Source organism: Argentina anserina, chromosome 2, assembly GCF_933775445.1.
Source record: "Argentina anserina chromosome 2, drPotAnse1.1, whole genome shotgun sequence".
Classification (NCBI taxonomy): Eukaryota; Viridiplantae; Streptophyta; class Magnoliopsida; order Rosales; family Rosaceae; genus Argentina; species Argentina anserina.
This window is the reverse complement of record NC_065873.1, coordinates 23,751,401-23,765,196: the sequence shown is the minus strand read 5'-3', so window position 1 is coordinate 23,765,196 and position 13,796 is coordinate 23,751,401. Positions and strand designations below refer to the sequence as shown.

The 13,796-nt window shown below is 36.5% G+C and overlaps 2 protein-coding genes across 2 annotated transcripts; both read right to left on the bottom strand.

Moving 5' to 3' along the window:
• Positions 1-3,430: 3,430 nt before the first annotated feature.
• Positions 3,431-4,340, bottom strand: LOC126782296 (extensin-like). The gene has a single exon (XM_050507516.1). The coding sequence runs from the start codon at positions 4,338-4,340 to the stop codon at positions 3,432-3,434; it is 909 nt and encodes a 302-aa protein (XP_050363473.1). The 3' UTR covers position 3,431.
• Positions 4,341-12,667: 8,327 nt separating this feature from the next.
• On the bottom strand, positions 12,668-13,420 carry LOC126782526 (pEARLI1-like lipid transfer protein 1). The gene has a single exon (XM_050507782.1). It carries the CDS (start codon positions 13,321-13,323, stop codon positions 12,859-12,861), a length of 465 nt encoding a protein of 154 aa, XP_050363739.1. The 5' UTR covers positions 13,324-13,420; the 3' UTR covers positions 12,668-12,858.
• Between the last annotated feature and the right edge of the window lie 376 nt (positions 13,421-13,796).

The following is a 13,796-nucleotide window of genomic DNA, read 5'->3' as shown; positions in this document are numbered from 1 at the left end:
TTACCTCCACACTGATCGTGCAGCTGATGGCATCAACGTACAACATCTGGATCATCATCACCAGCATTAATATGAATAAGAGCATTTCATAAGAAAATAATAAAATTTATTAAAGTAATACACTAAACCATATTATGTTGTAGTTGTAGTCTTGTAGAGGATTAAGATTATAGAGCTAACCTCTCATATTCCTCTCATTACTCCACTTACCAGTGTTGAAAACCATGGTATATGTATTTCTCCACTTTTCCAAAATTCCAACCCATTTGGTCCAAACTTATGGTTGTAGCGACCTGACCATCTTATGGGGATAATTTTAGAAGGTACAATACTTGGTAGACTAATGTTTTATACAAACACTGAAAAACTCATATTGTAAGTTAGCTATCACCACATATATAGCAATGTCCACAACCTCACAAGGAGCAATTTCAGAGGTCACTTCAACAAAGACTAATAAGAGAGGAAGAAAGAAGCATAACAGCTAAAAATAAGAACCATGATTATAATCGTGGAATATTGAAAGTTAGAGATTTAACTCACCTCTAACACTATGCCCCAAGTTAACTTTCCTCTTTTTTTTTTCCAACCCTCCCAGTCTCTGTCTCTTCCTTGAACTTAATTGGCAAAAGAAACCTCCAAAAGAATTGCTTCAGGTGTAAACTTATATAAAAAGATGCCGAGACACATTACTTAAATAACAATAGCAATACTACTAATAATAAAAAAATAGCCTTAGAAATTAAATTTCAAATGTTTATACCAATTAAACAAAACAAGAAATATAGTGCCAGTCAAAGCAAATAACATAACAATAACCATTTTTCAAATAAAGGAGCAAGAACTCTCATCTTATCATCAACTCTCTCCAAACTAGAGGACAAAGTTCCTACCATGCAACTAGTATGCACCCTAAAAAAAAGACAAAATAAATGACAAATATCTTTTCAAACTCCAGTAGTTAATAAAAACCAAAACAAGAAAAAAATGCAACATCTAATATAATATAATAAACAAAGAAATAATTTCCTAAATAGACTAATAAATGTGAAGCAATTTGTTGAAGCAATCCTCCTCTCAATATATGATTATCATCTCCGAGGTTCTATCTTTTTAAAATTCAGATCAACTAGTCAACATGTTGTAAAGTTTCTTAAGTAGCTCAATTCTATCTTCTTCAACAAATATAGGAATCACTTTCTAGAACTTGTCAGACATTATTTGGTACTAATCTTGGCACATAGAGAGAGAAAAGTAACTAGTGCTAATCTTGCATTTTTGGCTAATGAGGAATGCATAATATGCATTTTTTCTGGAATATATGTTAATTGTTACTGTTCTTGAGATAACTCAATCCATACATATAATTAATTGAATGTCTATCCAGCTCAATCATCATGATGAACTAGCCATAATTTCACGTACCCATGATTCTCCCCCCAAATTTTTTAGTCTGCAACATACTCCCCATCATCCTCTCCTTCATATGGATTACTCCATAGTCCATACCCTAATATTAGTCGTCAATTGGTTATATTTACAAAGCAATCTTCAAACAATAATATATGGGCAATGTCTCCCCCACATATGCAGTGGAGTTGAGGTTATTATATTTTGTAATTTATTATGCTAGGGAAGAATCAAAACCAGCTAACTTGCTAAGTTTATATCAATGAGAATCCCTCACCAAGAAGAGAATTACAAAGGAAACTCCTCTCAACTGAAGAACACTCAAACATTCACGATCTCAAATTCTCAATCCCTCAACTACTTTAACTCACTTGATAAGTTTTCACAAGTGGAACTTTATTGATAAACACATGTCAAGAAACTAATTGCCACGACCAATCTACAGTTTATGCCACTAATTACACTGTATCGATTTTCATAACTTCCAATAGTAAGGAACATTAAGGATATCCAGTATTATGGTGCAGTAGAGAGCCACATTACTGGGAGAATGAATAGAGTGGGCTAGAGAGCGAGAGATTTTCAAAAACAGAAGAATTTCATAAGAAACAGAGGATTCTTAGCTGTACAAGGGAGATACAAAATGACGAAATTCCCTAGAGGATCACAAGACCAAGCCTTTAGTAAAATATTATTTAAATTTAAAAATCTGATTTGAATTTGGATTACAGTAGGTAACCATTTCTATAGGTTTCAAACACAACTCTTATACTACAAATGGTCATACCAACAGAGACAAAGGATCACAAGACCAAATATTTTAGGATTCAGAATCTTTACCACTCAAATCCCTAATACCCACAACATAATTAATCTATGATGTTCATCCAAATGAAAGGATAGATCAAATAAACTAACCCATAATCAAATAATAATTGCAATCATACAAAAAGGAAGAATCATTTGAAACGGTGTGTCCACAATCGTTAACAATAATTAAATTCAAATATGGATCGATCTTATGGCGATTTAGAGAACTTACAGTATTAAAGATCTAGAGAGCTTTGCCGCTTAGCTAATCAAATAGGAGAAGCGAAAATTGAGAGAGAGAGAGAGAGAGAGAGAGAGAGAGAGAGATGGAGGGATCGTCGGTTTATATTAGGTTCCCTTGTAATTTTTTGGTGTTTTCAATGGTACACATTATCATATTGAAAATTTCATTTATTTGCGTGCACCTCCGTGTTTTTTCCGATTTAGGAAACTATGAAATTGGAAACAAAATCTTATTTTGATGCTAATAAGAGACACATAAATTTTTTTTGTCTCGCAAACATAAGAAAGATCTGATTTAAGTTGACGATGTTTAGGTGACAAACTCAATTTTTTATACCCATAACTGGTATTAGAGACGGAAATAATGTTTTTCACCTAAACTTTTGTCACTAAAAGGGTTTTTTATTGTAGTGGCGGAATCCATGAGCTCTAAGGGTACGGAATTATGGTTGTGCCCTTAAATCCTCTGGCTAGTAGTGTCTCATTACAACCGGGTAACATACATCAACAGTTTTTGTTATTTTATAAACTTTTTTTTGTTACATTACGCTGTTGTTTCTGTTCAATCTTTTTCAGAAAAGTTTAGGAAATGAATTTTTTTTGTTTGTTTTTGTAGTAGTTTATATAAAATTATTGATGGTAATTAATATCAATACCGCTAAATTATCTAATATATACTGGGTCACTTGGACTACTGATGTATTCATTGAACTGTATTGATAAAAATCAAGGAGATCCAAGGCAAACATGCAAAGCATATAATTACTCAATCATGAGCTGAATTCAACATACATTATTACAGAAGATTTACTCAGACAAACATGCATGTTTGTTCTTGTTATTGTACCAAATTGGGCATCATCAGTGCCCTATACACGTACGCCTAGAAGGCAAAGCAAGACATAGTGCAAACAAACCCCAATTAAGACCACTAAAACAAAGACAAGAATATTATCTTATATATGGATTTATGTGCATTCAAAACCAGGAGGGATAGTTTTCTGGCAAGCACCAACAAGCAGGCTCAAAGCAATTGGCACGTCCAAGTTAATACCAAGCACATTGGCCTTAAGCGCGGTGCATAGACAAACGGCGGCTTCTGAATCAGCCAAGCCCTCAAGTAGTGAACAGCATGGACTGGTTAATGGAGATCCAATTTGAAGGTTCACAAGCCCCAGAAGGTTTGCACAAACCCCTAACTTCAACGTGTCTCTCGGGCAAGTTCCCGAAACTGGTGCTGGTGTTATTGGTGATAGCGCTGGTGTAATAGGTGATGGACATGGTGCTAGTGATGGTGGTGCTAATATTATTGGTGTCGGGGCCGGTGTTAGAGGTGATGGTGCTGGTGTTATTGGCATTGGTTCGGGTGTTAGGGTTGCTGGTGCTGGTGCTGGTGCTGGTATCATTGGTGTTGGTGTCGGCGTTAATAGTGCTAATGCTGATGCAACTGGTGTTGGTGTTATTGGTGTGAGTTCTAGTGTTGGTGGTGCTAGAGCTGGTGCTGGTATTATTGGTGTTGGTGCTACTGACGACGGTGCCAGTGCTGGTGTTGGTGCCTGTGTTGATGGTGCTAGTGCTGGCGATGCTATTGGTGGTGCCTGTGTTGATGGTGCTAGTGCTGGCGATGCTATTGGTGGTGCCAGTGTCGATGGTGCAAGTGCTGGTGTTGGTGCCAATGTTGGTGATGCAGCTTCTGGTGTAATTGATGTAGGTGCCGGTGTAGGGGGTGTTGGGCATGGTGGCGGTGTAGGTGGTGGTTTTGGTGGTTCTGGTGCAGGTCTGCATGCATATGTCCCGCAAGCAGTGGAGAGTGTTGAAGAGTAGAGAAGAACTGAGAAGATGAGAAGGGTTGCAGAGAGGTTGGTGGAAGATGCCATTGCTATATGATGGAAGGTTATTTGAGTGCTTCATTGAAGGGAGGGGTGCCTCGTTTTATAGGCGCGCAGATGTGTGAGGTCACTGTTCTGGGTAGCTGATTGATTGGATAGAATTGAGCGAGAGTGACACGTACTGTACATACCAGCCTGAAATTTCTTTGCAGAATAGTGCACGTCGATAATGTGAAGCAATGAGAACTTGTCTTTTCTTAGTCGACTGGCTAGCTCGATATGATGTATCATACACCAAATAATGTCAGTTTCCTACTACACATATCCTAACCCAATTAACACCTGCCACGTTTTAATCCCCTCCTTCCTCACTCATCCACGTACGTCTGGGATACTTCATAGTTCATAACTTCATATGATTAAAACGCCATCCAGAGGAGCTAGGGTTGTGGTACGTGTGGTAGCTACACGGTGGCGGATCGAGTCCTCAAAGATAGCTAAGCGGAAAAATAATTCATGAAGAATAAATGAAAAAAAATTATATAAGTCAAAATATAATTCTTATATAATATTCATCAAGATTTCAAAAGAGATATAAAAATTGTAAATAAAAAAAATTAATTGACACCTATGAAAATACATAATCTCATTATAAATATTATATGCTCTATTTTACGCTCGACGATGTCTAATAGATTCAAACTGTTCAAATACAATATCTATATCCCAATTCATAATTTCATAAATAAACCACCCATCACAGAATATATAAAACATATATTGGATTTGGAAATTCAAATTATATAAAACACAAATTTTCATAAGTTTGAGACTTTAGATTGTTTAATATGCGATGAGATTTTGAAATTGAGATTCATTATAAAATACAATCTCATTTTAAACAAGTAAAAACAACTCAATATCCAAAATTAAAGAAAGAAAAATGAAAAGAATGCACAAAGAGAACTCCAATTCTAAAATCTAATTCTAAATCCTTAATTAAGTTAAGAAGAGACTTGAGTTTAGACGGCTAAGAGGTCTCTTTCCATTGGTGGATATGTATGGGAGACAGGAGAGTTGAACAGTAGAGAGAAAATGACCACTGAGAGCAGAGAACATGGCATGCCCAACTTTCATCTTCGGCTAATGGGTTGTGGGTTTCTGATTTCACCCCAGTAGGATTTTTTTTGAACGTGACCCAATTTTTCTTGCATACTGCTAGGTCCGCCTCTGCAGCTACCATTATTTTCATTTGCACAATGAGATGCACTGATTCATTCATCTTCTATCGTTCTATTCCAGGTAATTAGTTGAACAAGTTGGACCAAATATGAAACAGTTCTCTTAATTGTTTCCTATTTATTTTGAACTTTTATCATATACCCCCATGCTCATGTCGGTTCCGGCTGCTAATAAGTTTATAAGACCATAATATATTACAGAAAAACACAGAATTTGGAGGAAGAAAGATGGCTTGCTCGAAGTTTAGCTCTGTCTCTGAAAAACAAACACGTACACCAAAAAGACGAGAAGATCTTAAACTCAGAAAGCTGCTCTGGTGGGTGGCTTCTGCATGCGTATATGGCGTATATGGATTGTGCTCTATTTCTGTTCTGAGCTGAATCCAGTTGTGCTAGTGTGTTTTTATTAGTCTTGCTTAGAAACGTAATATCTTAGCTAGATTCTTTCCAATGATTTTCCGGTAACACTCGTACGCACGTACCTCTTTGCTTCTTCATATATAAAGTGGATAACCCGAAGAAGAAACTACGAATTTATGAAGGCCAATTTTGGAATGGAATCAAACAAGATATATAGGATCAACCAGAAGCAATAATAGGAACACAAGTTTTGGTGGTACGTTGTGCGGGATAATGACCTATTAGGTCGGTAATACCAGGCAAATTTTTCTGGGTAGTATCAGCGCTAATGGATGAATGGATAATTGCACCTTCTGGCTAGGTTGAGACAAAGATGGAGCCAGAGGTGTTTTCATTTCTTGTATTTTGTTCAGTAATGGCCTAATGGGATATCCTTTCAAATAATCGAAGCAATGTGATATGACGTTCGAGTACGTTCACGTGAGTTGATAACATAAACTGCAGGCTCTGTATATAGTTTACACATGCAATACTGAAGAAACTTACTCTGACGCCATTAACAATTGAACCTTTAAAACTAACTTTTCTCAATACTTAATTAGAGATGTCGTTGTTGTTGTTGTGTTGAATAACATTATGTATGTGTATTAATTATATAATTGCTTTGAATTTACGATGATGATTGCTAGCTGCTCAGTCGGTGGTTCATAATCCATAGATCAGAACTAGGTGAAACTTCTCGATCTGCGAAGATGTACATGTATTTGGCGGCAATTGCATTAGGCTAACATACGTACATATGTGGTTGCCTGTTTCAGCCAGACCTTAGAGGCTTAGAACAATGTGGACACAATGCTAATCAAGACGAGTTTGGTGCTAATTAATTGCCTATTATTGGGGATTTTAACACTGTTGGGAGCTCAAAAAACATCAGGGGTCCTCCTCCATCTCGTATATGCTCTTCAGAGTTCCAGAATATATCAGATGCTTGTGATTTTGTCCATTTAGCTAATTAATTAGTTGCCTGAAGATGTGCAGCAGCGACTTGAACCAACTTGGATATTTGGTTCACCGCAGTGAGGATCAAGACTAAAGAATGACCTAATTTTCTAATCATTTCAATGGCTTACTTTGAAAGCTAGACAATTTTAAACTTTTTCTAAAACTGACCATATATTAATTGACCGTCCTTTACTCCAAAAAAAGAAAAAGAAAAAAGAAAGTCATTGATCGGCTTCCGCGAACAATTAATTAAGGGAGAAATTATTATATATACCCGTCACATATCTCACGTGTCGTACTCTTTTAATGTTATGAGTTTATTTTTTACTATAATTGTTTCTGATTGGTTCTTACATGTAAATAAACTTTTGTCATTTTCACCGCTAAGTACACCACATGACAGTGTCACGTGGTGTGGCGGATACACAAAATAATTACTCTTAATCGAGATCTCAACCTTTAAATGTTTTCCTTCACCATATACTTCTACCTCTATTTGGGATCCACTTGAGCGTAAGTAAGAGTGTAACTGGTTCTTCTCCACCATTAATTAATTTTTACCTCTATCTACTTAATTAAGTGAAACTGTTGAAACCCCAATTGAGATGTGAGAGATTTTAAATACACACCTCAAATTTCTTAATACACACTTATACTTAATACACCATCTATTTCAATTCTCATTCCAATATTTTTATTAAATACACCACATAAAAAACCTAAAATACCCTTGAATTAAAAAAATCACAAAATACGTCATTATTTGGATTTACAAGACTACTTTTTACCATGATTAGTATATTAATATATATATATATATTCTTCATGTTGTTTATCATTTTTATGGTTAAAGAATTTGAAAAAAAAACAATTGTAATCTATATGATTCGTAAGAACAAATAAGAATATATATATATATATATATATAAGAGAAATGAATAAATTGATTGTTTTGAAGAAGATTAACATTTCTTTGTTAAGAATGTATGAAGATGAAATTTAATGAAGGATGAAAAATTATAATTCTTTTTCATGAATGACCTTTGTAATAACCCTAAATTTCAAATGCATTATTTGAATTAATTTGAGTTCTTTAAAGACATGAATTTCAGTTTAAATGAACATGATTGTTGCAAACGTTATGAAATCGGAAACGAAAACGTTATCGGAACGTTTAATTCGAAAAACGTTACGTTTCCGAACGATTGTATCGACTTTTATTCCGTCGCTCGAATTCAAAAACTTTCTTCACGAAAGTTGTAGAGCTCGTCGATACGAGTGCGTGGATATGTGACACATTCGAATCGGACGTCAGACGTAAAAGTTATTAACGTCGGAAGTTAGTTTCTGATTTGGAAACGAGTATAAATAGAATGTTTTGTGATTAGGGTTTTCCACTTTTGGAAACCCTCACTCTCTCCGCCTCCCTCTTTCTCCCTCTTTTCTCTCTCTCTCTCTCTCTCTCGGTTTTCTCTCTTTCCCCGACTCACCCTCCCCTCCTCAGAAAACGCCACTCCGATCTCCCTCACCTCTCCACCGTGTCGCCCACCGCCTGCCTAGGAAGCATCACGCGACCCTTCACTACCGACCCCTAGCTCGACACGCCGTTCCACACAGCGTCGGAGCTCCACCAGACCCCTGGATTCGGCAGAAGGGACGTCCCCATCCTAGGCGCATCCCCGACGAAGCACGAGCACGGAGGAGGACTTCTCTACGCCGATCCTCGCCTTGGTGCTCTCTGCCTGCATCTTGGAGACCATCGACGATCCAAGCCCTTCTGAGACCAAATCAGAGATTCAAACTTCGATCAAGGTATTAATGGATGTGTTGATTGGTTTTGAGTGTTTGATGTTGAATTTGGGATAGTTTAGAATGATTGTGGAGTGAGAATCGGAGGAGGAGGAATTTTAGGGATACCGCCGCCTTAGGCGGCGCGTGTGGAGGCGTGGGGTGGCGTAGGGGCTGCCTAGGAGCGGAGGAAGGAAGAGGGGAGAAAGGAGGAGAGTTTGGAGGCGGCGGTGGCGTGATACGCGCCGTGGTTAGCCTCGGCGCGTGTGGCACACGCGCCGCCGTGTGAGGCGGTGTGATTAGTTTTGACTGAAAGGGTATTTTGGTAATTTACTGTGTAACGGTAAATGTAAATGTAAATTTTATTTACTACGGTAAATGTAATTAATTTTTACCTTCGGTAAATGTAAATATAAATTACTTTCAGTAAATGTAAAAAGTAATTTGTAAAAAGGGTAATTTAGTAAATTTTATTTACTGAGATTGTATTTACATTTAAATCGTACGTATACGTACAGAAATACGTATTAATATTTATACGTACAGAAATACGTATTAATCGTATATTTGTACAGTAACCGTGAATAGTAACAGTGAACAGTAACACCGAACAGTAATTTCGTAAAACCGAAAATTGCTGAACAGTAACCGATTATTACTGTTTCGGCATTTAAAGGTTTACGAAACGATTCTAAATTCTTTTCTTATCTGTTCAAGGTGATCGATAAATCAAGGAAAGGAATTATCTTCGGAAATTGTGGAATTACGCTCGAGTCGATAAGGTGAGTAAAATCTCACTGAATTACGAATCTACCCTCGTGGTGATTCGACATTTTTGCAAGTGTGATTATTGTACGTGGATTTAACATAGTGTTTGTTAAAACGTTTTGTCTTCGGACGAGTTTTGTTTTCGAATGAGTTTTGTTTTCGAATGAGTTTTGTCTTCGGACGTGTTTATGAAATATGACATGTATATGATATAATGGATTATATATATATTGTATAAATGGTAAATATGTACATATATATAGTTTGCTATATAATATACTGTTATGATTTTAGCGTGTTTTATGTCATTTTGATGACGAGATTTATATATCGAGCATGTGATTTTGATTTGTACAATATGATGTGAGATTATTGTACGTGATTTTAACATTGAGATTGTTAAAATGTTGATTTGTCTTCGGACGTGAATTGGTACAATATGATGTGAGATTATTGTACGTGATTTTAACATTGAGATTGTTAAAATGTTGATTTGTCTTCGGACGTGATTTGGTACAATATGATGTGGGATTATTGTACGTGTTTGGCAAGTCGGAACCTAGCCTTTGGCCGGGCGAAAGTTACGATACAGTTAGAGCTCTAGTCTGTCAGCCTTAGTACTGCATGTGAGGTAACGGGTGGTTATCTGCTCATGGGTACTCAGTTTATTTTGGATGTTGGGTAGCGGGTGGCTATCCAATATCAGCGGTGTATTACGAGAGGGGTAACAGATGTGTACCAGCGTTCTTGGTACCCGTATTATAAATGCATTTGGGTAACCAGAAGGGTTACTTAATTTCTCATGAGTGCTTCTTTTTCTTTGGGACAACCAGATGGGCCGTCCACTGACTCATGAGTGCATTTATATTTGTTTGTTTTGTGGATTTTCGTATATATTGATATGCGAGTTATATGTTTTCATTTTACTCATACGAGCTGTAAAGCTTACCGGGTTTGTGTTTACAATCCCGGTGCACCAATTCGATGGTGTAGTGGATGACTCCGCAGGTGTAGATTAGCGGGAATTGACGGACCGCTCAAAGGACTTGAAGTGATTTACCTCCAGCTTGTGTGAGGATTTTGTGTGACTATTTTGTAAGAGATTTTGAGAATTATTACATTCCAACTTACGTAATGTAAATTATAAATTTGGGTTGTAATAATTGGTTTTCTGAGTTGTATTGATAACTCAGTGATGATCCGCTGTGCACTTAAATGATTTCGATTTCTTTGAGATTTTTTTTGGTGTTCTAACGACTTTGAAATTTTGAGTTTTTAGGCTCGAAATTTTAGGGTCGTTACAACCTTGTTTGGGACTCTAAAAATAAAAATGATCTTTTTTGGTGAAAATTAAGGAATGAATTGATTGTTTGAATCTCTCGCTTAATTTTCCATCAAAATATATACTAATTTAAATTTTCCTGTAAATTTTCTTATTTTAATTGTTTCTAAAAATAAATTCTTAGTTTTGATAATTTAATTTGTTTTTAATTTTCTGAATTATTACATGTACCTATTTTGATCATTCAACATACATGCAAAATGTTATTTGAATTATTGAATAATAAGAGTGTATCAAGAGTTTATGAGTGTGTATTTAAAACTTCTCTTGGGAGGCACCTAAAAGATAATAGAAAGGTGGAGTAATTTGCTTAACGAAATAACGAAATAATGGTCGATGCAAAATTTTGATGACCATAATTGAAAATTTGAAGATTCATTACCCAAGTCTTTTACCCATTTGCAGCACGTACATGCAGGCAGTACGTATATTTTGTTTTCTTTGAAAGGTCTTCTATTATTGGATTGTCAAAGCTATATGTAGTGTCGTATGATACAACTCATACAAGGGCCGGTCAGTTGTGTGGATTGTTGCTGTTGTACAGTGATCGTTATGTTGCTTGAATGTGGTAAACTCAGTGAACTGATGGATGAATTGCATGCTATATTTGCTTATTATTATTTTTTTAAATTGATTTATAGCTGTATTTTAGAACTCTAGCTAAAGTTAACTAAATAATAATTTCCACTGTTGGAGATATGCAATACATGCATGCTTACTACTACAAATATGATGGCAAAGGGGACATTGAAGTTGGGGATACAAGTGTACCTAATTTCATTTATTTGGGATATTGGGGGACATATTTTAGCAAGTGTACCTATTGAAAAAGAAAAGGTATATGACCCATAAATATCCCCATTTTGACAACTTTATATGGACTTTCTGTTTTTCTTTAAGAATTCATACAAATAACGAGAATACGATGTTCTTGTGTAGATCGAATCTCGTCTCAACACCTAAGTATACTTCATTTCCTTCTCGCCAAATGAGGATGCTTATTATATAGCTTAGCCCTTGGTCGCTAATAGTCGGCCATCTCCCCCTTCAATGATCACCAGTTAGACACTATACGCGGGGTTCAATAGTGATTCTGGTATTCAGGACAGTTACGTACGTACCCTAATAGGCTAATATGAGTTATATGACCGATCAATTATACCGCCATATATAGTACGTGTGCTTATTATTGTTATGATCATCACCAATTCACCGAGATATTATAAAACCCATCGATCAATTCTCTTTTCCTCCAACGACATTTGAAAAAACTGAAAAATTCTATTGAATTATGTATATTTCATAGGAACTGTTTCAAATATTTTTTTTTGTGAAACCTTTTTTTATTTATTTAATAAAGGAATGGGCAAAAAACCTGACCTCCTATGTCTGATAAACTTCAACAAAAAAAGATATAAAAAAACTCAATCCGGCATGTGTATACTCACACATGTAAAACCATAGATATAAAAACTCCTAGCAAATAGTAAACACTCAGCCAATAAATCTTTAATCAAAAGACGGGATGAAACTGGTAGCATTGTCAGACAGTTGTGAGATGCCAAGAATAGAGAAAATAGACATCTCGTGATGCTTCTTGTAAGGATGAAAAAAATGCAGAGCATACTCTCTAAACAATTCCAAAAGATGAATTATGTATATTGCATAGGAACTGATTCAAACATACACCGAAGATTGATTACTGCTGTATTTTCTTGAGCTAGACAGGTAAAAAGTCCGTGCCATTTACTATAATTGGATTAATGCTACGTTTCGATACATTAATTCCAAGTCTCAACATCATCAAATTAGTAATCTTGTTCAGAATCAAATCGTTACAAAGCAGCCAAAAGCATAACTCTTACAACTAACAGATTACGACAAGAAGAGTTACTGAATATTTATTCAGGCAAACAGGCTCGCCTCGTTATTGAACCAAATTCAGCATTACTCCCACATACGTCGACTAAAGTACAAAGCAAGACAAAGTGAAAACAGACAAACACCAATACTCAAACATTAATTTAAAGACGACTTAGACTGTTTAAGCACAAGATTAATCACCTTATTCGCATTGAAAGCTAGGAGGGACATTTTTCTGGCAAGCACTAAGAAGCAAGCTCAAAGATATCGGCACGTTCAGGTTAATACCAAGAATATTGGCCTTCAGCGCGGTGCAAAGACAAAGGGCAGCTTCTGAATCAGCCAAGCCTTCAAGCAGTGCACAGCAGGGACTGGTTGCCGGCGATCCAAGTTGAATGTTCACAAGCCCCAGAAGGTCCGCACAAACCCCTAGCTTCAACGTGTCTCTTGGGCAAGTCTCGGTGCCTGGTGCTGGTGCCGGTGTCACTGGTGTTGGTGTCGGTACTGGTGGTGCTGCTGCAGGTGGTGAGCAGGGTGGTGGTGTTGGTGGTGGTTTTGGTGGTTCCGGTGCAGGTTTGCATGTACCGCACGCACTGGAGATTCTTGAAGAGTAGAGAAGGATGGTGAATATAAGAAGTGTTGCAGAGAGCTTGATAGAAGAAGCCATTGCTGCAAAAGAAGTGGGATAGTAATGAACTTGTGAGGTTTCACTAGAGGGAGGGTTGCCTTGATTTATAGGCAAGAAGATTGTGAGGTTTAGCAATGAACTGATATTTTGAGAGATGAGAATGTGATTGATTTGAAGAGAGTGAAAAACAGAGAGGCTTGTGTGACACTTTAGTTATTTGTAAGTTAGTGCATGATGAGCAAGTGAAGCCACCTAATTTGGGTTCTGTTATTATTACTGAAAATTCGTTACAACGAACGCTGATCGATTAAACAAAGGTCATGATCATGCAGCAGGTGCTCGAGAAAGATTTAAAACTCAATACCATAACACACCACTTATGGAAACAAAGATTGCATGTGAACTTCAATGGAAAGTAATTTGGATATAAACCCCAAATGGATCCATCCCAAGTTCCTTGTTGACTCTTTAGAGCATATATATGATGAATTTTGATTTACTTCGTTGATTTC

Bases quoted from the DNA above. Each gene is read 5' to 3' on its own strand.
- LOC126782296 (XM_050507516.1), bottom strand. From the start codon at position 4,340: ATGGCATCTTCCACCAACCTCTCTGCAACCCTTCTCATCTTCTCAGTT.
- LOC126782526 (XM_050507782.1), bottom strand. From the start codon at position 13,323: ATGGCTTCTTCTATCAAGCTCTCTGCAACACTTCTTATATTCACCATC.